The 24,951-nt window shown below is 37.0% G+C and overlaps 1 protein-coding gene across 2 annotated transcripts in view; it reads right to left on the bottom strand.

The window, feature by feature from the left end:
* LOC107552181 (eIF-2-alpha kinase activator GCN1-like) overlaps nt 1-22,956 on the bottom strand; it is a 69,820-nt gene extending 46,864 nt beyond the window's left edge. For both annotated transcript variants that reach the window (XM_016234021.1, XM_016234022.1), the window contains exons 1-23: nt 22,887-22,956; nt 21,994-22,102; nt 19,775-19,838; nt 19,564-19,695; nt 18,345-18,453; nt 18,093-18,191; nt 17,328-17,462; nt 14,929-14,997; nt 14,736-14,844; nt 12,493-12,567; nt 12,288-12,416; nt 10,929-10,979; nt 10,340-10,438; nt 8,090-8,263; nt 7,853-8,005; nt 7,676-7,768; nt 7,526-7,601; nt 5,288-5,447; nt 5,018-5,207; nt 4,812-4,936; nt 978-1,156; nt 776-869; nt 7-120 (exon numbers count right to left, since the gene is read on the bottom strand). In XM_016234021.1, the coding sequence (XP_016089507.1) occupies nt 7-120; nt 776-869; nt 978-1,156; nt 4,812-4,936; nt 5,018-5,207; nt 5,288-5,447; nt 7,526-7,601; nt 7,676-7,768; nt 7,853-8,005; nt 8,090-8,263; nt 10,340-10,438; nt 10,929-10,979; nt 12,288-12,416; nt 12,493-12,567; nt 14,736-14,844; nt 14,929-14,997; nt 17,328-17,462; nt 18,093-18,191; nt 18,345-18,453; nt 19,564-19,695; nt 19,775-19,838; nt 21,994-22,102; nt 22,887-22,904 (2,556 nt within the window). In that variant the 5' untranslated portion in view covers nt 22,905-22,956. The remainder of the gene's footprint in view (nt 1-6; nt 121-775; nt 870-977; nt 1,157-4,811; nt 4,937-5,017; nt 5,208-5,287; nt 5,448-7,525; nt 7,602-7,675; nt 7,769-7,852; nt 8,006-8,089; nt 8,264-10,339; nt 10,439-10,928; nt 10,980-12,287; nt 12,417-12,492; nt 12,568-14,735; nt 14,845-14,928; nt 14,998-17,327; nt 17,463-18,092; nt 18,192-18,344; nt 18,454-19,563; nt 19,696-19,774; nt 19,839-21,993; nt 22,103-22,886) is intronic.
* Between the last annotated feature and the right edge of the window lie 1,995 nt (nt 22,957-24,951).

The following is a 24,951-nucleotide window of genomic DNA, read 5'->3' as shown; positions in this document are numbered from 1 at the left end:
TCTCACCTCCTGCAAACGCTTGCGGATGGCAGACTCATTCTCCAGCTGGTTCTGCATCATCTCCTTCTGCTTGATGGTCAGCTGGATCTCCTCTTTGATGCCTTTTTTCTTCTTGATCTCCTACAAGACAAACACAAAGGGGAGATCAATCAGATGTGCAGTATAAAACAGATAGCACTGCACCAGATACAGTATCCCACAATGCAATGTGCTTGTTTCATTTCCAGTGTGACTGATGAACTAGAGCCAACATCAGCCCAGATTTTTAATGTGACTGCCAAAAGTTGTATATACATATTGATCTATTTTTATATATTTTATCATTTTAATGTATCTTTGTTATTTAATATATCGAATATATTTATAATTTAATATATTTTAGTTAATCATAAACGCACTAAATTTGAGAAATTATTATTAGATACTTTTTTAATATGTATAAAACATACCGAATTGCAACTTTGCAAGATGCACAAAAATTGCTAAAATATATATATATTTTAGAGAATATTATAATACTTAAAAAATTTTATGCAAAATATTGTTTTATAAAATTGCGAAATAATGGTTTATTTTCAAGATTTTCAACAACTAGACGTCACTCAAAAATCAACAGGTTATGCAGTGAGGTGAGAATGTTCTGTATTTCAGTTGGAAGTGTTTCTTGCCGCGTACTGTCAATACAATTTTTGACTGAACAGTGTACAGTAACTACTCAGTATGCAGTAGTCTCCTTTTTTATTCGAGCAGATCATTTGCTGTATTTCTCTCTCACCTCTTGAAGCTCCAGTTCAATGATCTGCTCTTTGAAGGAATACGCCTTATTCTCTCTTTTCATGTTGCCTTTCTTTGTGCTCTCCTGCTGAGCGCTGCCAAAAACAAGACAACAACGCTTACTAGAAACTACCCGATCCATGTGATTCTCATTCATTCATCTCAGAATGTGTATTCACTCCACCTTGTTCAGTTGACTTTACCTCATAATGATGCTCTTGTCGTAAAGTTCTCCCTCCGGCGTTTGCATGATGGCATACTCCTGACGCGTCACCTGCCTCAGCGCCGGATTGGACAAGCGCTGGGCCACATGATCCATGACACGCGGCAGCAGTTTGGTGGGAGACAGAAGCGACAGAGAACCGACAGCATTCTGAACAGCCTACGGAGTGAGAGACACACACAATGTCAACCATAAACCCAACAGAAATCTGTCCGAATCTGAATGCGTGTCCTATTATATCAATCTGACAACACAACGTGACTAGGGTGTAACATGACATATTGTTAAGTTTCAAATTATTACTTCTATGACATATATGGAATCCTGTTTACACCACGGAATAAAAAAAAAAGTGAAAACAGTAATTGCAACTTTTTCTCACAATTTGGAATTCTTTTCCAAAAAAAAATAAAATAAAAAAAAAATTGCCAGATATCAACAGAACCTTACTGACTTTCTCACAATTCCGACTTTTTTTTCTCAGAACTCGCAATAGGTTTTTTTACGGAATTTAAAAAAAACAAAAACAAGTAATTTTGACTATGTCACAAGAAAGTCACAAAAAAGGCTGAAGTGTGAAATGTAAACTCAAAATTGTGAGATATAAATCAGAATTGAGAGATATAAATTCAGAATTGCAAGATATAAACTCGAATTCTGAGAATGTAAACATGCAATTTTGCATTTACATCTCCCATTTCTGTTTATTTCGGAATTTTGACTTTTTCTCACAATTGTGATTTCAAAAAAGTCTGAATTATGAAATAAATAGCTGCAATTATCTTTTTTATTTTTAATCCATGGTGGAAACAAGCTTCCACAGACATATGCTAGCCAGTTAACAAAAAGTACAGTTTATTAAACAGAAAAGAGAAAGAGCTTTGCTAAACATACAGTGTTTTGTTAGACACATAAAATATTTAAAAGTATTGCATTTGATTAAATAACGTATTCTAATTTTAGTTAATCAATTTAATTACTATAAAATCTATATAATAGTTAATTAATAAACATGAAAGCTCAAAAGGGTGAGCTTCCGGGTGGGTTTACCATATTTGATGCGCTATTTTGTATGCGCGTTGATCATTGTTTATGTGAATAAAAACAAAATTAAAGATTCAATTAAATGTTAAACTTGAATTTTTGGTGAACTACACACAATATATATTGTCACTGTCTATGACACATATTGTTGCACTTTTGTAGAGTGATGTATATCTACAGCTAGAGGTGTGCGATATGATGATTTTTGATCATGGACGATAAAAATGTCTCCACAATCTGCTTTTTAAGAAATATCGTAGTATCGTGCAACAGCGCACACTGTATCAGCTGCAGTTCTGGCGCCTCCGTCTCTATGCTGTACAATTTGACATACATTCACATCTAATTTCATCTCGGCGATAGAGTTACTCGCACAGGACACCGCACATATTTGCAATTACAAAAGTACATCATTTGCATGTGCTTTAAAGCCTTGCCGGTCAAGCATTTCATTCGCACGCACTAAAAAGCCTGTCTAACAGTGCCTGATTACAGAACTAAGCTATCTTTTGTGCTAATACTGTCAAAACACACAAGGTTTACATATAGGCTCAGTTGGTTATGTCTAAAATGAAAGTAAACAGTTGAGAGAGAAATGGATACATGCCTGTATATTAGATGCTTGCAGGTCTTAAAGGGACAGTATTAAACATGCAGCCGACTGTCATTAAAGGGATAGTTCACCCTAAAATTTTATTTCTGTCATTATTTACTCACTCACGTTGTCCCAAATCTGTATTAATTTCTTTCTTGTGCTGAACACAAAAAAAGATATTTTGAAGAATGTGGGTAACCAAACAGTTGCTGGTCCACATTGTATTTGATAGTAGGAAATAAATACTAATGTAAGTCACTGTGGACCAGCAACTGTTTGGTTTTCCACATTCTTCAAAACAGCATTTATGTTCAGCAGAAGAAAGAAACTAGGGCTGCATGATAAATTGCATGCAGTTGTCATGCGCATCTCGTCAGTAAAGCCGGTTCTGTGATCAGTAGTAAATCTCCATCACATGCTTTTAGATGGAGCAGCATTTACTACACAGTCGTAGATCACTGACAAGCTACGCAATATCGCGTTCATAATCGAAGGCGATTAATCTGCGAACTCATTCAGGTTTAAAACAACTTTTGAGTGAGTAAATGATGGTATAAAAATAAAACACTATGACAGAATTGACATACGGTATCAAATGTTCATGTTGCCATTAATTGCTCATGATTTTATCACGGTATATGGTATTATCACGATATTGAAATTTAGTTGCAAAAAAGTGTTGTCATAATACAGTATAACAGGTTTAATAACTTTTTTCTTATAACAAAAATAGCTGAATATTTAAATACAATATGTATAAAGTAAAACATTTTTACACAGACTAAAGTGCAAAAGAATAAAGACCAACAGGTATCACTTTACAATAAGATCCCATTAGTTAACCTTAATGCATTAAAATTCACAATGAGCAATAGTTACATTTGCTACAGAAGTTATTCATCCGTGTTAAAAAATACAACTCTTAGTTCGTTAGCTCATTAAATAACACAGTTGCAACTTTTGATTTTAACAATGTGTTATTAAATATTGGAATTACCTAAGATTAATGTTTAGAAGAATTTTTAATTGGCAGTTTGTTAACTAATTAATTAACATAATGTCAACTAATGAAGCCCTAATGTAAAGTGTGACCGAACAATAATCAAAACACTTTCAAACAATATCAAGGGCATGTTGTAGTCCAGATTAAAATGTAAAAAAAGTGTGAAAATAAATAGCCTATTAAGTCTAAATATTTAAGTACTTGCCGCTGTTATGAACACCACTGCAAATACAAAAATCTGAATGGCTATTTAAACTATTTAAATACGTTTTAGAAAGTAGTGCAGGTGCTTTATTTACATGGTTTCGGGGGTAACGGCAGCATTTTCTGCAGTTTAGCGCCTTCTGCTGTCAGAGAGTGATTGTGCGCTTTATCCAGAGCGCCTCACGCGCTCTGCAATGCGCTTCTCATCCGTGCTCGTTTACATGAGAGTGCGCATGCGTCTTTCACGCATACAGCTGCTGTGCATTGTAATCAGTTGATGGGAAAAATATTCTTAATGCATTCAAAAAATCAGAATAATTTATAATAAATAATTATTCACGGTATTTTGAAGTGCCCACGATAACAATATCGTGCATATTCATTACCGAATACCGGCACATGTCTACAGACAGATGACCAAATTTTTATTTTTGGGTGAACTATTCCTTTAATGTTAATAAAACAACAAAATGCAGAGAAAAATCACTCACTATTCTTGACTGAAAAACTTTAATACAGATGCTTTAATAGGAATCAATCTATATAGTGATTTATTTTATATTTGTTCATTCGGTTCCTTGAATGCTCCTGCTAAATACACCTATTGTACCTGAAAATAAAGCACTGTTTATTTTATTTGTATATTATGTGCATTTGTAATGTGTTGTTCTTATTTTTAATAACAAAGATAAAATAATGACAAAGATTTTTTTTTCTCCCACTTTCGCCTAAATATCCAACACTCTTTTTATATTTTTTACTTTGAAAGGCTTTGTCTTTATAAAAGGGAAATTCGCTTGCAAAAACACGCAAAATAGTAAAACCCACATGGCAAAGAATTGATAAAATCGTGAATTGTGATATTTCTAAAAAAAAAAAAAATCGTGATATGATATTTTTACCATATCGCCCACCCCTATCTACAGCACTAAAAATAACAGTTGTACTGTAAATGCAGCCAGTCAGACCTGATTGTCTGTGTTGGCTTCTAGCAGGCGAGGCAGAATCATCTCCAGGTGTTTATCGATGAATTCAGCAGCGTCCAGCTTCATGGTGGACAGCAGAGAAGGCCACATCTCAGACCTGACGGCCACTGAAAGAGAAAGAGCGAGATTAACAGGATTCAGGAGCAGCTGTTGGGATATTCCTGTACGGATGCATCAGAGAGACGGACCGATGGACGGATGATGGGTTACGATGAGAATATCCAGGGCTAGTTTCTCAGTCTCCGCCGGGTCGTTCCACTGAGCCGCCACCGAGCAGATCACGCTCAGAGCGTCCAGCAGGATCCGCGGGGCGATGTAAGAGCGTCCGATCTCTGTGAGCTCGCTCGTCTCCATATAAACGACATCTGACGGCAAAATCTGATTCAAGAGACGTAAGAGTGAGCACATACAGAACGCACCAGTGTAGAGTAACCGTTCCGTTCCTTGTTATCCCTCACCTTGTGTTTGTTGATGACGACACGCAGTTCTCCCAGAAGGCCGTGGGCCAGGCTGGAGCCGCCCAGCGAGGACAGGAGTTTCTTCACAGTCTGCTGAGCACGCTTACGCACATGCCACAGACGGGAGAGCAGCGCCATCACTGTGGCCTGATGGTACATCCTGAGGACAGCAGACATGTGTTTGAGTCACATGATCACTTCCGCATGTATGAAGTAAAGATTTTGCACTATTGTTGAAAGTCAAAATTGACCCCATTTACTTTCTTAAAGACTATTCCAGGTTTTTTTTGTGAAAAATATAAGATTGTATATTTTTGTATAGAAATTTTACTTTTCAGCTGTAACGATGGGTTACTTAACGTAAACCCGGGTTCTTTGATAACAGAGTGAGGTGTTTCACTATGGGAATCGCTTTGGGCGTGACCAGTCTTTGACAGACAGGTCGACCTGTGACCAGGCTCCGCCCCACCTATATCAGTCAGGTCGACCCCAGCCAAAGCCATTATAGAGAGATTTCTTCCCGTACCCGTGCAAGGAGGGAAGTGCTGGTGAAACACCTCACTCTGTTCTCAAAGTTTACATAAAGTAACCCATCGTTCTTCTTCTAACTTCGCTCTGTGTTTCACTATGGGAGATATAGACCACTCCCGGATTGCACCCATATCACTGCTATCCAACAAAACAATTGAATGGGCTCCCAGCACTGCATGTGCCAACGATGGCTCAGACACGTCCAGTCCATAAAACCGCACGAAAGCATGTGGCGTAGCCCAACTTGCTGCTGAACAAATATCTTGAACAGAAACTCCCGTGTAAGGCCCATGATGTAGCCATCCCCCGAGTGGAGTGGGCTCTCAAGCCCTTAGGCGGTTGAATACCCTTGCAGATATAAGCTAAAGATATAGCATCTATGATCCAATGAGACAGCTGTTGACGAGACAATGGCTTCCCTTTGTGAGGAGTAGCCCACGACACAAACAGCTGGTCTTGAGTCCTAAAGCCTGCTGTTCTCCTCACATACATATGAAGAGCCCGTACCAGACACAGTGAATTCAACTTTTGCTCCTCGGGAGAAGAGAACGGAGGAGGGTGAAAAGCTGCAAGTTCAGTAGATGGGAACCTATATGCCGAGTCAACTACCTTAGGCACAAAAGCCGGGTTAGGATGAAAGGAAACCTTAGTGAGCCTTGGAGCAAACTGCAAACATGACGGACTAACAGACAAAGCCTGTAAGTCACTCACATGCCTAGCTGTTACTAAGGCTATGAGCAGCACCATCTTAAAAGAGAGAAACTTAAGCCCAACTCCCTCCAATGGCTCAAAAGGGTGTTGAGAAAGGGCTTCTAGGACTATGGATAAATGCCATAAAGGAACCATCTGTCTAAATACTGGCCATTTACGGCGTGCCCCTTTCATAAAATGACTTATCAAAGGGTGCTGGCCTGCCGATTTCTTGCCAAAACCTACACGACAAGCTGAAATAGCTGCTAAATACACCTTAATGGTGGAGAAAGCCTTCCCCTTATCTTTTTCTATGGTCAGTCGCCGCAGACTGTGTGGCCGCTCCAGAAAGACAAGGGTCCTGCTTGTTAGCCACGCCACTCTCAGCATTCTAAGATTTTCACCGGCAATGACGCACAGTGAGCGCATGTTTGTGGATACGCCAGCGACGTTTGAGCGTGCTTCGGACCCATACACACGATGCACATGGGGTGAGGGTCCCTGCCCGAGACGGTAGCTCCACATGTGGATGGACACGGGCGGGATGCAACCTCCCTGATCTTCGACTCATTCCCTTTGGCAGGGGTGATGGCCGTCGACATAATGGCTGAGAAGTGATGCAACCCTCCAGAAACAGGGCATTTTACATTCATTTGTGTATTAATTTGCATATTAATTTGGTAAGTAGTTGTGTAATAAGTGGCTTAAGTGCATTCTTTAGTTTAAAAAAGTTTTAGGGTGATACAAGATCCCATTAGGCTTTAGTTTGCATATCATAGTCCATTTTTAGTGATCCTAGTGTTGCTCTAAAGTTTCCTAAACTAATATTTTTAATCATTACGAAAATAAATGATTTACAAATGCTTAATTTATATAATTATTGACATTTGTAGCATAAATAAATAAAAAAGTGAATTAGAACATAGGAAATAATATACTGAATTAATAAATTCATAAATACATAATGAAAAATTATATTCTATTTAAAACATTCCAGGGGAAATTGCAGCAACTCACTGAGACTTGCTGTTGTTAAGTCTTTGAGGCTGATCCAGAAACAGTCTTTCACACAGCAACAGGATGGTGCACAGAGCTGTGGGTACAGGACAGGATTAACGCTGGCCAAAAAAATATACTGGATCTATTGAACAACTGGAGAGTTCTAACCTTCTTCACTGGCCTGAGAGAGGAACTTCTCTGTAGTGAACAGAGGCTTCTTTTCATCTAGTATCAGGTTCCAGAAGGACGCCAGCTTCGCTTCTGAAGACATAGAGGAACATGAAGATACACGTCTCCAGCATGAGACACAGGAAAACTCTTATCGGTCTCAGTGTGAACGCTCACCGGGCACAGAGTCGAGCACAGACAGCCGACAGAGCAGCACAGAGGCAGCCACGCCTTCAGACAGCAGAGAATGCTGGGTATTCTGGGCAGCAGCTTTCTCCACAGTCTGGATGAGGAGAGGCAGGAAGTCCACAGCCTGATTGAGAGCGTCGCCTGAACAGAGACAAAAGCTGTTCATTCTGACTAAACATCAGCAGCAGGAGGATTAATCTGAAGTGTCCCAGCAGCCCAACTGACCTTTGAAAGCCCCGATCAGGGCCTGCAGATACGCGTGGCGCACAGGGGATGTGGACGTCTTGAGGGTGAAGGCTTTTTTAAACCATTCTCTTAACACTGAAGGCACGTCCACCGTGAAACGGCTCGTCCACTGAGATAAAACAGACACCGCATGCACCAGCGTCCCCTCATGGACTACAAACACACACATGAGGAGAGAGAAAAACAATCAGCAGATATTAGGTTTTGTACATGTTTAGGAAATTTAGGACCATTAAAGATTGTTTAATGCACATCAAATTACAAATGTAATATAATTTTGCAAAAAGTAAAAAAATATATATAAAGCCATTACATTAAAAAATTCGTAAAAATAAATCTTGGTATTTAAAGTTAGGGATTTCCAAACTTTTTTGTCAATATTTGACCTTAAACATTTACTTGAAGTCCTAACGAATTTGTGAGTTATTCAATTTAATAATATTTAATATTATAGTAATATTTGCATGTTCACAGTTCTCTGACATCGCTTTGTGGTCGCATGACATCCAGGTAAACAAATAAAATATTTAATCTTTTTTAGTAAAAGTTTTATTTTGAATGTTTTTACTTTAAAACTATTTATTTGACATGTACATTTATTTAGCAGGCACTTTTTTTTCAAAAAAACGGCTAAAAAGAGAGAACAAAAGTTATTCTAGGTTAGGAAGCAAGCTATAGGAGAGGAGTTTTTTTTAATGCGAGTAATTTTACATAATTATGATTTTCAGTAAACAAACCCCCTGCTGTTCCCTCACAAATTCCAATTTAGGAAAGCAGACTCAAACATGCATGAACGGGCATGAAAAATGCATATTAAAAAAGTAATTTTTTTAAAGGGGTCATATGATGCGATTTCAATTTTTCCTTTCTCTTTGGAGTGTTACAAGCTCTTGGTGCATAAAGAAGATCTGTAAAGTTGCAAAGACTAAAGTCTCAAATCCAAAGAGATATTCTTTATAAAAGTTAAGAGTCAGCCACGCCTACCTAAAACGGTTCGTTCTAACACGCCCCCACATGTCTACGTCACGATGTGGGAAGATTTGCATAAAGCCGACCCAAATGCCTGGAGCTGATCCGTGCTGGTCGCTGAGGAAAAACATCAACTTCGCGCTGTGGATCGCCGGATCGGCTTTTACTGTGGACGAAGTGGAGTCCAGCCTAGCGTCGTCACATGTGGTTGCCGCAAGCCCGCTGGCCGCTCCTTCGTCGATTCCGCCGGCCGCACCGTTCACAAGCCCGCCGTGTGTGGTGCTGTGTTCTCAAATCCAAAGAGATATTCTTTATAAAAGTTAAGAGTCAGCCACGCCTACCTAAAACGGTTCGTTCTAACACGCCCCCACATGTCTACGTCACGATGTGGGAAGATTTGCATAAAGCCGACCCAAATGCCTGGAGCTGATCCGTGCTGGTCGCTGAGGAAAAACATAAACTTCGCGCTGTGGATCGCCGGATCGGCTTTTACTGTGGACGAAGTGGAGTCCAGCCTGGCGTCGTCACATGTGGTTGCCGCAAGCCCGCTGGCCGCTCCTTCGTCGACTCCGCCGGCCGCGCCGTTCTCAAGTCCGCCGCCTCTGCTCACTCAAGGCCGTGGTGTGTGACGCTTTTTCGTTGTGAAAGCGAAACTACTTTGTTTGGCCTTCCAAAAATGGACACGACTAGAAATCAGTGGTTAAGTTGTATTTACAACACTGTTCCAGAACACGTCAACCCAAATATTCGGATGTGTCCAGCACATTTTATGGAGGACTTTTCGTGATCCTGGTAGAGTAGACTACCGCGTAAAAAGACAGTATAAGTCATTATAATCCGTAATTATGTCCCCACTGGATGCAACAAATGCCTCGTTTATAATGGGTTTATAATGGGTTTATAATGGGTTTTAATGTTTTTAAATCATCGCTCTGGTCTGGCAGGGCATCACAGTATGGTAGGGGCGTAACATTTCCGTCTCACGCTTGAGGTATTCGGCCAATCACAACACACTGGATAGCTGGCCAATCACAGCACACCTCGCTTTTCAGACCGATGAGCTTTGTAAAAATCGACACGTTTCAGAAAAGCGGGGCATAAAGGAGAAACAATAATGTACAGTATGTGGAAAATAATGTGTTTTTTGAACCTTAAACCGCATAAACACATTTCATTACACCAAATACACTAAATAATGTTCTTTTTAGCAACATAATATGACCCCTTTAAAGTATATTAAAAAAACAGTACGGTTCTCACCTTCCTGTTGCAGGTATGGAATGAACATCACAGCCACGCTGGAGCTCAGAGACTGAGAGGAAGAGCCAGAGACGGCATGATGACTGCAACTTCTGATTCCTGTTTCAAAAACACACGTTAACCATGATCAGTAGGATAGCAGGCAGTTACGTGAATGCAAAAGTCTCACAGATTGACGCAGAAGTGAGAATGAGATTTGGGAGCTATGCAAGATGGTATGATTTTCAAACGTAGCATTTAAAAAAGTGGAATGGACAAAAAAAAGGTCTTGATGCACGTTTTTTTAAAGTGGAACTTTTAGCTTGTTCTAAAAATGCAGCGTTCATCATTTGAGAGATGCTGCGAAAGATGCAAGATGTGAGTGCAACAGACAAAGATGTAGATTAAGTTTACATGGGAAAATAATTAAGCAGTGCAGTCACATGCAAAAACCCATTTCCTTTAGCAAATTAGCAGTGGTAAAAAGACTTTCAAGATTCATCCCCATAAGATCTGATTTTCTCTAAATACAATAGAAAAACAGTATGTACATATTGCCTAAAACAGGCCTACTGAGCATATGAGAGAGACAGAAAGACATAATATTAACCTGACAGAACGCTCATCTTCTGGGCCACAACAGTGAGCTTCCCCTCTGAGCCTGTGCAAAACAAAACAGAAAATTAGCAAAATCTGCTTTAAATAGTGAGCTGGTTCTGGTTATGTATACGAGATCTCTTGAATTCCTAAACCAATAGTTTTTCATGATTTTTCCCATGACGTCCAGTCATTCATGAACTCAATAAAATGAATAATTTGATGAGTTTATTGGTGTGCTTTTCCACGTATGTCTGGTTTCAAATCTAATATTTAATATATTGAAATGATTATCATTGTACATTATCTTTGACATGCTCAGTTAAAGAGTTTAAAAGACCACTGTCAGTGAACTGAATTGAGCTGATAATGACATCGACATTTGAGCTGAATTACAACACTGCATGTTACCATGTTATTACGGTTACTAGCCCTTTTTCATGAAATGTGCACGAGCACTCTGGGGCCGTTACTGGGGAAACCTCTATCTCTCCCGCTTTACAAGCGCATCCTGCTGGCAGAGAATGAATTTGCATATATATATTCCGCCACAAATAAAGTGCAAGTCTGTGGGAAACACCGCTTCCGTTATGAATATTATTCAATATTTTAATTTGAATGTCGGATTGAAATGAACATTGCTGTTATTAGAGTAGTTAATCGTTAGAATAAGCGCGGCTAGCACTAATATAATGAGCATTAGAATTAAGTTTCTTTATTAACTATTTAATGCTCCTATACCTTTTATTAGGGTAAAAAAAAAAATTTTTTTTACCCTAATGTTACTATTTTTACACACCAGAGGCTTTTAAATTAATTGTGAATCTAAAATATGCGTGTTAGAGAATGTACAAATGGTTAACATTGTTTGTGTCATATCAGTCAGAAAAGCAGTTCTGGGCTGTTTTTTGTTTTAGCTAACTTAGTTGTTATTCTTGGCTGAATAACTCTAGAAGGTTTTAAAAGCCCTTTAACATTAAATATGTACACAGTTTGGATTAAATGAAAGTATAGTCAAATTTTTTAATTAGCATGTTTTGGTGTTTTGCTTTGGTACCGAAATTGGTACAGAGAACCATGGATTTTCACTGGTATTGGTACTGAATACTGAAATGTTGGTACCGTGACAACACTAGTATGCATCTTTTCAGTGTCAAACGGACCTGAATGTGCAATGAGGGTTAAAGCAAGTTTTACTCCACACGAATCTCTCTAAAACCAACAACTAGCCAATTAAATAAATAAAGCAGAATAAAGCTATACATTTCTAAATTCACAAATTAATTTGCACGCTATTTTATGGCTTTTCAAGTCACAGAAATTGTCATTTTAAAATTCCATGACTGCTGGAGCCCTGAAAGCATCCACTGACCTCCAAGGATGCCAAAGAGGTGTTTGACAAGGTCCTGGACGGCGCTGGGGTCACTGCACTGCTGGGCCAGATTCTGGAGGGCTGTAACCGCCTGCTCCATCAGCTCTGGGTTGTTGGCCTTCAACTGACCTAAAAGACATGAAAACCACATTAAACCTGCACACAACACCTCAGACAAACATCAATCATACAGACAAACACTCACTGGAGATTCCCTTCCCGATGTCCAGTGCGTACTGACTCAGATCAAGAGTGAGAGATGCCAGCATGCAGGAGATTGCTGGAGGAAACAATGACAGAGAGACGGAAATGTGTCTATAAAACATAATATGCCAGGATTCTAGATTGTTGAGAGATTACAAATCAGTGTACACCGTAATAGCAGTAACATTAAAAGTAATAGCTTGTTCATGCTTGGTAGAGAACAAGATTCAAAATGTTTTTTTTTTCATTCACTCATTCATTAATAAACAAAAACATACATTCAAAAGCAATCATCAGTGGCTTGTCAGAAATATTTTTTGCCAACTACAATTTTATTATATTTTCCCTTTTAAAAAAGTTAAACAGTAACCAGGGTTATTATAGTTAACTAAAATTAAAACTATAAAAAATATTTTCGTCACTAAAAATAAACAATAATTGAAATAAAGCAAAATATATATATTAAAAAAAAAAGCTATTTTATTTAAGCTCGTTTTCATTTAAAGAAAATTTTAATAACTAAAAATAAAATAAAAATAAAAAACTACAGACATATTATAAGTGTACAAATAACTCAAATGAAAATAGAAATGAAAAAAACTATATAGACATATTTAAAAAAACAGAACATGATAAAAACACAACACATTTTTTAATAGTTTAATTAAATTGAAAACAGAAAATATAAAAATAATTAAAGAAGTAGCAGTAGTATAAATTTGAATGCCATGTAAGCATCTGAGGCTATCTTTATGGCAAAAACTGTTGCAAAAATACAATAAAAATAAAAAACCAAGCAAAGAGGAAAAAAACTATTAAGATTATCAAAGATACAAATACAAATTCTAAAACCTTTTTGGGTAATATCTTACTAAACAAGATAGAGGATCTTGCAAAACATAGAGGCCGGCCGATTAATCACAAAAACTGTTGCAAAAATACAATAAAAATAAAAAACCAAGCAAAGAGGAAAAAAACTATTAAGATTATCAAAGATGATACAAATTCTAAAACCTTTTTGGGTAATATCTTACTAAACAAGATAGAGGATCTTGCAAAACATAGAGGCCGGCCGATTAATCGGGCTGATTTTTTGACATTATTTAATTAATCGGCATCGGCCGATTGTGCTGCAAATTAGGCCGATTTATAGACAGGTGCATCAGGCTTATCATATTCATAAGTGCAACACGTCATTTGCATGTGAAAGTAGAAACACGTATAAATCAGATGAAACTTCTGGGCTGGCTAAAACATGCACGTTAACTTTCCTCATTAAATGTGTCTGTGGGTCCGACAATAGCCTCCACGATGTCATCGCTCGTGAGCTGCAGGCTGTGTAATATGAGTGAACTCTTTTATTTTTATCATCACTTAGATTATGGCCATTTGACTTATAGCAGTGTCCAGTGTTTCCCATACATTGATTTATTTGTGGCGGCTTGTTCAATATCAGAACTGACTGCCACAAATAGATTTTGCAGAAATGCAAAAGAAATGCAGCGCGGGTGCTTTTATATGAATGTATCTTTGAAAAGAACCGACCGTCTTCAGAAAAGCTTCGATGTTATTTTCATTTCGTCTATCCTGTAATGCCTGATAAAAGTAGCGTTTGTGAGCACAGCGCTAATTTGATTACAGCCGTTACCGGGGAAACCGCTATATCTCCCGCTCCAACAGCACCTCCTGCTGGCTGAGAATACATTTTCATTTGCAAGTCTGTGGGAAACACTGGTGTCTGTCAGCAAACGTAAATAAAAAGCATGCTTCAGAAGTGTTTTGCTTAAGTTTTGAGTCATGTATTATCACTATGAATTAGGCTAATACCACTATTACCATCTTGTACCCTGCAATAAACATTTACTCAAACTCTCTTTTATGAGATGAAGGGGGGGAAAAAAGAAAAAGAAAATCGGGCAAACATACAGGCCAAAAAAATTGGCATCATATATCGGCTGCCCTGATTTCTAAATATCGGCATAGACCAGAGAAAAACCCATATCGGTCGACCTTGAAAACATATAGGAGTTGAGTCTTCACCTTTAAGCAGAAATGCATGAGTCAAATCTACCTCAAAATGTTAATAATAAAGCTATCTCAATTACACTAAAATAACACTGACAGCAACATTCTGTCATAATAATTAGTTCTGAGCATCAACAATTGCGCTCTAATGATGATATCATGATGCATCCTGACATAAGCATTATGATGAATGACAGTGTGGTAGTTTGCGTGACTCACTCTGCATGGAGTTCTCCGGGCTGCGCAGCAGAGCTTTCTGTAACGTGGGCAGCAGCTGCTCCTTAAACTCCGCGTGAGACATGTGGCGAAGCATCGAGCCACTCTTCGCCTGAAAACACACATCCGGCTTTAGGTTTTATGATTTCAGCACTGCAAAGACTAATTATACAACAAAGACACATCAGATTCTCACCAGGATGTGCTGATGCGGTCTGGTCTTACTCATGAGGACCGTCTTCATGTACAGGTCCAAGAAAGCCGCCTGAAACACAATAGCGTTGCTACTGTTAAAACTACATAATACTATAACAACTAATAGTAAACTAATAGTTAAACAATTAAAAATTGTATTCTAAATATAAAGCTAAAATAAAATAAAACAGAAATAACTTAATCAAAAACAAACTTAAAAATGTATGACATAAATGTTTAAAATCCCCCTGTAGTGAAAATCAAGTTTTTTATGTTGTTTATTTGTCTATGTGGAGTTTTTAATATGCTTTCAGACAAACCATGTGCCAATCTATTAATCAACACCATTGCTGAGTATTTTCTCCTTAAAATTGTAGTTTTCCAATGGTAGTCCCAGAAATGCGGTTTGAAACAGCCCTCGGTTTGCTTCGTCACAATCCAATAACGTCCAGGAATCGATTCCTATCACCAGCATTAGTGGTCGACCGATATGTGTTTTTTGACAGCCGATGCTGATATCTTGGAAAGCAGGGTGGCCGATAGCCGATATAATTTTATTTATTTTAATTAATATTCAAGAAATTTGACTGGGCAAATACATAAAGCGCAGCATAATTTGAAATCACGAGTTTAAAGTTTGTCGATCGCGCGTCTCAGTGAAGCTGAACTCTCCTCCTGTCCGCATTCAATTCACACAGACCGACCGTCACGCAGAGAACACGCGATCATGCAGGATACACATGCACACTTCACATGATCTCACAACTGGATTCGACTAAGTTTGTGAAATTAAATGTTCATTATTCATTCAAAGATTTGTTTATATGACATAAATGCGTATTTGCTGAATGCTGATGGCAAACGAGAAAGTATTATAATGTTTGCCTCTCTATTACTAATAATATAATACTTTGTACACATTTTAATTCCTTTATTTAACCGTTCTATCTGACTATCCATATTAGACAGAACTGTTAACAACGACAGCGAACAAGAGGGAGAATGTGAGCACTGCCGATATTTGAAAAATGCCAAATATCGGCCGATATATCGGTCAACCACTAACTAGCATGCAAAATATACCAATACCTGCAGAAAACCAAAAATAAATTAGAGCAAAAAACCCATGAAGCTGTGGTTTAATGTGAATTCAGAACTGCCAACTTGCATTATAAACCGTGGCAACAGTGTAAAAGTAGCCCCCAGTCAGACCCACCTCTCCCGCATCGGCGTCTGCACTTCACACGCATTGCTCGCGGGCATGAATTGGATTTACAAACGGCTGCATTCGAGTCTTCAAGGCATTTTAGGACACAACATCGTCAAGTAAGTAACTTTAACGAATGTTACAGTAGTCACTGTAGTTGTCCGCTAGTAAAAACATAGTTTTATCAGTCATTATCCGTGTATGCCCTTGTTTTTTGTGTTTACTACAGTTCAGTGGATCAGGAGGCGCTGGCTGGTGTGACTGAGCGGAGGCGGGACTAATTTGCATATTCATAGATCAGCGTATAGTAAATGAGGCAAGGGTGTAGAGTTACATTCAAGGTATTTTAAGGCATGAGAAAATTATTTTCACAAGAAAAAAACATTTAAATATGATATTTTGATGATAAAAGATAAGTTTTAAGGGATAAAATATTTGACTACAGGGGGACTTTAAATTAAAGTACTAAAAGTACTAAAACTGAATAAAGCTAAATACATAAAAAGCAGAAAAAACCTGAAAACAATTAAAGTTGACAAATTAACATAATAAAATTACTAAATATTAAACTAAAATTAAAATGAAAATGGAAAATATAAAAACAAAATCAAATATTAATATATTATCCAGAAAATGTCACACCTGGGTACAATTCACAGCAGGAAAAAATTGCATTGTTGAGAGAAAAAACCTGATAAGTTGCATCGGTGTGTAAGCCACATTATTATTAAATTCAGTAATAATGTAAAATATCGGCAAATGAAACATTTACAAACTTTATAAACACTATAATCATTATAGAGGCATTCATTATAAACATAACATTTAGTCTATAATAAACAGCAAACCTATAAACTTTTTTTTTGGGCGTTGGGCTCAAGTACCTCTCTTTTTCGGCACTAATCCAAATGTTTCCATATTCGCAATGTAGCCAAACATTTGATTGCTAAACTATTATTTATTATGTAAACAAATTTTTTTTTTTTATTCTATTACATTATGAATAAGTCAGAGCATGTTTCATATGATTAAAAACATGACTTATATTCCAGCAAATATGGTATATATAAATATGGCAAATAATACTATTATGGTAAATAAAAATACTGAAATAACACTGAATCAGAAGCAGCAGCGCAGTCAACACATTTGACAGGTTTAGCACAGGAATGACAAGGGCTTGAGTTTTCCACCTTGTGTTTGTTGATAGTGGCGATGTCTCTCTGTGCAGAGCAGAAATCCACACACAATCCCAGCAGCGGCACAGACGCAAAACTCTGATCCAAACACAGCAGAGTGCTCATGTACTGATCCACCAGACCCGGGCTCTGCAGAAACACAGACCGTCTATTCATATAAAACTATAGGGTGTCAATTTTAAACACATTATAGAAAGACTGTTATATTTAATCTGAGCAACAGTAAAAATTGATGAGACACGAGCTTCTACATTTGCAGAGAAAGATTTAGGTCAATACGATTAAAAAATAAATAAATGAATACTTCTATTCAGTAAGGGTGCATTAAATCAAACAAAAGTGACAGTAAAGATATTTATAAAGTCATAAAAGATTGCATGTTCAAATAAATGCTGTTCTTTTGAATTTTCTATTAATCAAGAATCCTAAAAACAAATATATCAAGAGTTTCCAAAAAGATATTAAGCATCACAACTGTTTTCAACATTGATAATAATTAGTAATGATTTCTGATGGATCATGTGACACAGAAGACTGGAGTAGTGATGCTGAAAATTCAGCTTTGATCTCAGGAATAAATTACATTTTAAAATGAATAAAATTAGTAAACAGTATTTCACAATATTACTGCATTTTACTGTATTTTTGATCAAATAAATGCAGCCTTGTTGAGCAGAAGAGAGACTCTCTCAGAAATCTTAACTCAAGTCTTTTTATCTGTAGTGTACGAGACTTCAGACTGAATTCATTTTGCTTTACCTCCGTCCACAGCTTATTAAAACGTTTGCTGATTGACTTAAGAGCGTTCCCTGAAGCTCCACCCACTGCCTCCGCCAGCAGCAAACTCTGAACCTCAACCTGATTGGAGGAGACACAAAGAGAGTATGTAATTGGACAAACTGCATGTAAAGATTTTAAAACAATAATAATAAGACATACAGGTTTTGAACAATAGCTAATCTGAACTATGACTAATAAAAATGCAACGGTTTAAGTGGCAAAACAACTGACCAGTTTCTTCCAGTTGGCACCTTCTCTCTTGTCTGCGGAGGGGAAGACGGTCCGAACAATTAAGCAGGTCCAGGGCAGGGCGCAGCAGGCTCCTGAAGCTGTGCTCTTCCTGCATACATGTTTTGACATTATACTTGATTGTAGCTCATCGTAGAGTCATTTGCATCTGATAACTATAAGATTCCTGGAGTTCTATGAAATGCGTTTTATTTTCTCCCAAATTCTGTGTACTACACGTTAGAATTTTTTGGAATTCCTTTTTAACGTTTAAATTAAATTTAGTAATCAAATGTTATGTCTAATTCACTGAAATTATGAAATATATACAATTTAACATAAATTTATTAAAGGTTTTATATAAAAAAAAAAAAAAATTTTTAGGGCCCTAGGAAATCCAAATTATTTTCCCCCAAATCCCATTTTGTCTGTTTTAATTTTTCTAAATTAAATTGTTGCAATTGAAAAGCATGTCTAATTAATTGAAATCATAAAACTTATACAATTTAACAAAAATCTAATTTTTAGGGCCACATGAAATTAAATTTTTTTCTCAAAATAATTTTTGTTCTGGATTCAGTTTAAAGTAAATTAAAGTCATCAAAAAGCATGTCTAATTACGGCATATACACTTTTACAACAATTCAAATTTACAATTCAAAAAGTTACAATTTTAGGGCCCTACATATCTATTTAATGCCCCCTCCCCCCAAATTCCATGTTTTCTGTATTTATGAATTACGGTTAAAAAAGGAAGAAAGAAAACTTTAAATAAATTTTTTTTTTAATGATATTCCTTAAAGTTTTAGTCACTAATTAGAATTTAATCATTTTAATTATCATTATTATTACTTTAATATGTACATTCTACCGTACTATAGTAATATATTTCTGTCACAATTTTTTATATTGAAAGGTTGTCTTGAAGACCATCTGTTTGTATATATAACGTAGCGATAGTCTTTCTCAAATTAAATGGTGAAATGCTGTTAAAGTGACCGTCTGCAGATGTGCACAACTTTGTGTTTATGTCTGCAGAAAATGCAGACTTCATATTTAAATAATCTTTTTGCGGTTTAATATTCACAAACATGTTATATTCCCGACATTCCATGTTATACTATTTTTAAAAAATCAATTTTTATGATTAAGATTCCACAATTCTGTCCATGTTTTCCACAATACAGAAATCATAGGGCTCTGTATAAGTGTGCTCACTCACCCGGGCATCATGCCCTTGCTGACCACCCCACAGCTCAGCAGACCGGGAGGGAGATTGGTCGCAATGGCATCAGGCTGGGAGTGGACGAGCACCTCGATGACCGAAAGCAAAGCTCGCCGAGACGCAGCATCTCTGAGAGGAGAAATCAAACCCACCTTCAGTAGAAGAACATGCTTTAATGGACAGAGGAGAGGGAACGGCTCACACTCACCTGTATCTGTGCAGAGTGAGATAGAAGAGCTTACACAGTCCTTTAATGGCCGGCTCCGGAAGATCTGAGGAGAGAATTTAACCACAAAGCATTAGAGGGTTCAAATGAAAGTTATTTACACTTTCACATCATTCCAAACTCATATCTGACTGAATATGCACATGTGTGAATGCAGAGTTAACAGACACTACTGCTCAAAAGTAGTTTTGTCTTTAAAGAAATTAATACTTCTGTTCAACAAAATGGCACTAAATTGATCAAAAGTGACAGTAAAGGCATGCAAAATGTTACAAAAGATTTCTATTTCCAACCCTCTACGCACACCTTGGCAATATAATCGCCATTGGCTAGTAAATATTTTTGTTTACTCACCAGACTGATATACTATTTTACACACACACGTTTACTTAGCTATCTAAATGGGGGCATTACATAGACTTCTATTGTTTTTAAATACAGAAAGTTATACACTTTTTAACCTAAACCCACCCCTAACCCTACTCCTCACAGAAAAGTTTCTGCATTTTTACCATTTCAAAAGATAAAAAAAAAAAACTTTGTCCCCAAAATATGGTTAAGTACACACACACACACACACACATATGATTCCACCCAATCAGCTTATCTTTGTAAAATGGAATTGAATGGCCCAGCCAGAGCCCTGACTTAAACCCAATTGAGCATCTCTGGAGAGACCTAAAAATGTCTGTCCACCAACGTTTACCATCCAATCTGACAGAACTGGAGAGGATCTGCAAGGAGGGATGGCAGAGGATCCCCAAATCCAGGTGTGACAAACTTGTTGCATCTTTCCCAAAAAGACTCATGGCTGTATTCGATCAAAAGGGTGCTTCTACTAAATACTGAGCAAAGGGTCTGAATACTTAGGACCATGTGATATTTCAGTTTTTTTTTTTTAATAAATCTGCAAAAATGTCAACAATTCTGTGTTTTTCTGTCAATATGGGGTGCTGTGTGTACATTAATGAGGAAAAAAAATTAACTTAAATGATTTTAGCAAATGGCTGCAATATAACAGAGTGAAAAATGTAAGGGGGTCTGAATACTTTCTGTACCCACTGTATCTTCTGCTTGTTCTTAAAAGCTGAATAATTCTAAATTAACTCTGTTATTTTGACAGGAAAATACAACAAAGAATATGGTTTACATGGAGCGCGTCGATTCAGCGTGGTATGAAAGACTCTCGCTCTCTCTCTTTGCATGTGTGAGAAACACAGCGCTATCAGTAAAGCGACGGCGAGTCGTGCGCCTTCACTCTAGTTTACGGTGCGTCAGATACAGGTGCGCTGCGTGCTACATACTGCGCATCCATCGAGTACATGACATGATCCATTGAGCGCATCCAACTAGTACAGATCGCTTGACGGAGAGCAAAACTCTCAAGCACTCAGTCAGCGTGTTTATCGAGTGGAAATCCGTGTTGAACGCCTCTCACACACATACTGGCGTGTAAAATCTAAGAATTTATTAGCCAATGGCTAATGTTAGACATTATTTAGTCGCCCAGAGTAAGATTTAGTCGCATATGCGAGTGATTTACTCGCAATGTAGAGGGTTGATTTCAAATAAACAATTTATTGATCATTTAAAAAAAAAAATGATCAGTTTCCAAAAAGATATGAAGCAGCACAACTGTTTTAAACATTGATAATAATCAGAAATGTGTCTTGAGATCAGTAGTCGCATATGCGAGTGATTTACTCGCAATGTAGAGGGTTGATTTCAAATAAACAATTTATTGATCATTTAAAAAAAAAAATGATCAGTTTCCAAAAAGATATGAAGCAGCACAACTGTTTTAAACATTGATAATAATCAGAAATGTGTCTTGAGATCAGTGTATTAGAATGATTTCTGAAGATCACGTGACACTGAAGACTGGAGGAATGATGCTGAAAATACAGCTTTGATCACAGAAATAAATTACATTTTAACATATATTCAAATAGAAAACAGTTGTTTTGAATTGTAATAATATTTACTGTATTTTTGATCAAATAAATGTAGTCTTGGTGGGCACAGCCGACTTTAAAACCATTAAAAAAGGTAGTGCATGACTTGGAATGGCATGGAATATAGTGAACAATTGATGCTTTAACGGTGTTTTGTCACATTTGGTCACCGTAACGCTCTTCAAAATGTCCACAGGACACAAAACATGTGTTATATTAGTTATTTCTTTAGTCTGATAAGCTCACCCTTTCCTTTCACACATTCCTTCAACTCTTCAAGAATTTCTTTGCGCTCTTTAACGCTGGACGACGTGACTTTCACAGCGAATCTCTTCAGTGTGTCTGAAACCTGCCCCTGCAAACACACAAATATCAGCCATCAGACGCTGCTTGCGGAGCGCTGCGGATCAGACACATGCAACCAAATCAAAATCTGGATATCATATTACAGTTCACTATAGTAAACACGGTGACCAACCACAATATTCATCACTCCATTTATTGTTACTATAATAAAGCATGAGTTGACATTGTATTAGTCACCACTATCCTAAAACGACGATAAAAATGACTGATTAAATGCATCATATACTGACAGAAGGATATTCATTCATTATGGCTTTACATTAGTAGTTCAGGCATGGATTACATTTTGCATAAGTGACTCCTTACACAAAGTGATGGCATCAGGTTTGATCAGTTTTATGTAACACAGCATTTTTGCTGTGATATTACAGTGCTATATTAAAAAAAAAAAAACACAACAAACATGGCTTTAACATGATACCATGTCCAGAAACATGGTACTTCTGGCACTTTCTTGTTATTAGTCTGAAGTGAATGTGTGTTTGAGATCAGCAGATGCACAAACAAGTGGGTGACACGTTTAAAAACGTCTCGTTGTCTGTCAAACATAATAAATGTGTGTTATGCAACTGTGCTATCATTAATGTTCTGTTTATCATTGTTAATGCGCCTTCGCGCACTAGCGCGCACGCACAGCGTTTTCTAATGTATCTGAACATCACGCTCTCGCAGATCATGCATCATCTTCTTTGAAAGCTCATAAGAAAGTGGTGAGATACTGAAGAAAAGTTAGCGTTTAATGTTCATGCAGACACGGATCGAATCACACCAACCTGCGTGTCCGCCGCCATCTTGCCGGCCTCGATCTGGAAAGGATTTAAGTCGTCACTTCCGGAGTCATTACCGTCCTCGGCCACGTGCTTCTGCGTAGCGCTTCTAGTGGGCGCAGCAAACGTTCTTCTTCTTCTTCTTGAAATTTTATTGGCGAAATATTGTATGTCCGCCACCAACTGGAATGGAGGCGCACCAAACGTTCAACAGGCCCGCAACTTTTAAGCATAAAAGTATTTTTTCCCTCATTTTCAGCAAATTATCAGTGAAGTAAATAATCAAAAAATCTATTTAAATTGTCTATCCATTTTATGAAGTTTTTAGCATAAAAGAAACATTTTTTACTAAAAAAGTACAAATAAATAAATCTGCCACAAATTAAACGGTTACAGCTACACACAAAAGTATCGCAATATTTTAGAAAATTAAACCTAATTCTGTACAAAAACAATTATGCATATATTTAGCCGTTTACGTCAAAAATGTGATACTGTTATATGCTTTTATGTCAATAGGTCTGAAAAACTATACAATAACCAAACATTTTAAGCCGTCTATTCCCTTTCTAAAGTTGTATTTATAAATAAAAAGCTACAACAAAATCTAGCCGTCAATTATAGGAATCAATCCAATGTGGGAGAAAATTAAGATTTCCCATAAATTAAACCGTTAGGCTACAGTTACACACAAAATGTGAAAATTAAAACTAATTTGCTACAAAAATATTGAATATATATATATTTAGCAGGTTATGTCAACACTGATATTGTTATATGACTTTAATTGTTAGATACAGCCAAAAAGATTTAAAAGATTCTAGGCAAAAATATTAATTTAATAATAAACAACATCAGGAGGGAAAAATACTCCGTGCATTAAAACGCCACATTTATTTGTATATAATTGCATGAATTGAAACAATAACCAATACTCACAGAATAAAATGGGACAGTGTTACAAGAGGGGGGAAAAAAATATGCATAGCTGATTTCACATTGGGTAAATGATCATATTTGCAAAGGGACACTAAAATAACGACTGATGAACAGAAATAGAAAAGCATCAGATCAATTAATATGATAGAAAATCTCAAAATGAACAAAGGCACAACATTCGACCAGTGTAAATGAGTGATTAAAACACATTAGGATATCATATGATTTCCACCGCACCTTCTTTTGGCACATATAGCGACAGATTATTACAATTGAGTTATGAAAGAAGGCATATTCATAGTGAATTTAATCAAACAAACCAGAACAAGTATCTACTTTCCAAGTAGTGTTTTCTCAACAGATCTCTGGCACATTGGGTCATATAAAAGCTTTCATATAATAAACACGAGCTGGTATATTTATCCAATGCATGCAACGAATCATATTAGCAATCTTTGTTGACCGGCATGACCGTTCCGATAGACACCAGGGACTGCATATATGTAATATTCTTGATCTGAAAATCACTTCTGTTTCCGTTTCTAAAAAATATAAGAAAGTCTCCATCGATTCACCCCTTCGTAGCTACACGAGTTTTCAAAACTCACCTTTTAAAATGATTAAAAGACACTTGAGACTTTCTGGAAAAACATTTCTGAAAATAATGTCACATTTTTTTTATATATTCTTAAACTGGCTTAAATGTTTTTAATGCCAAATTTGATTTCTTATCGTTTCTTTTGGTTTCAGACTAATATATGACCTGGACATTTTTTCATGAGATTCACCAGTAATTATTGGCTCCAGCTGGTTATTCGTTTGATTTCCAGTCATTGAATTATCTGATGTTTCGTTTCCTTCTGTTGATTGTGTCTCAAACGTTCCTATCATCCCTCCTCAACTGTTCTCATCATCAAACTGTTTCTCTCCAGCTCATCCAGTGAACAGAAAACATTCACACACTTTCTCAAAAAAAACTCTAGTCTCAGCTGAACTTTCCTCTAATACAACTTGGCTTTTGAGAGCACGTTTCATGGCACCATCGTTTTAACCTGACCAGCAACGTCATGTGGGGATGTCGAGAGACAGACACATTAACCTGAACCACACAAATAATAATAATAAAATGTTA

This window comes from Sinocyclocheilus grahami, unplaced genomic scaffold (genome assembly GCF_001515645.1).
Source record: "Sinocyclocheilus grahami isolate Dianchi unplaced genomic scaffold, SAMN03320097.WGS_v1.1 scaffold442.1, whole genome shotgun sequence".
In the NCBI taxonomy this organism is placed as follows: domain Eukaryota; kingdom Metazoa; phylum Chordata; class Actinopteri; order Cypriniformes; family Cyprinidae; genus Sinocyclocheilus; species Sinocyclocheilus grahami.
The sequence above is the reverse complement of the archived record's forward strand: the minus strand, read 5'-3'. Positions and strand labels throughout refer to the sequence as shown.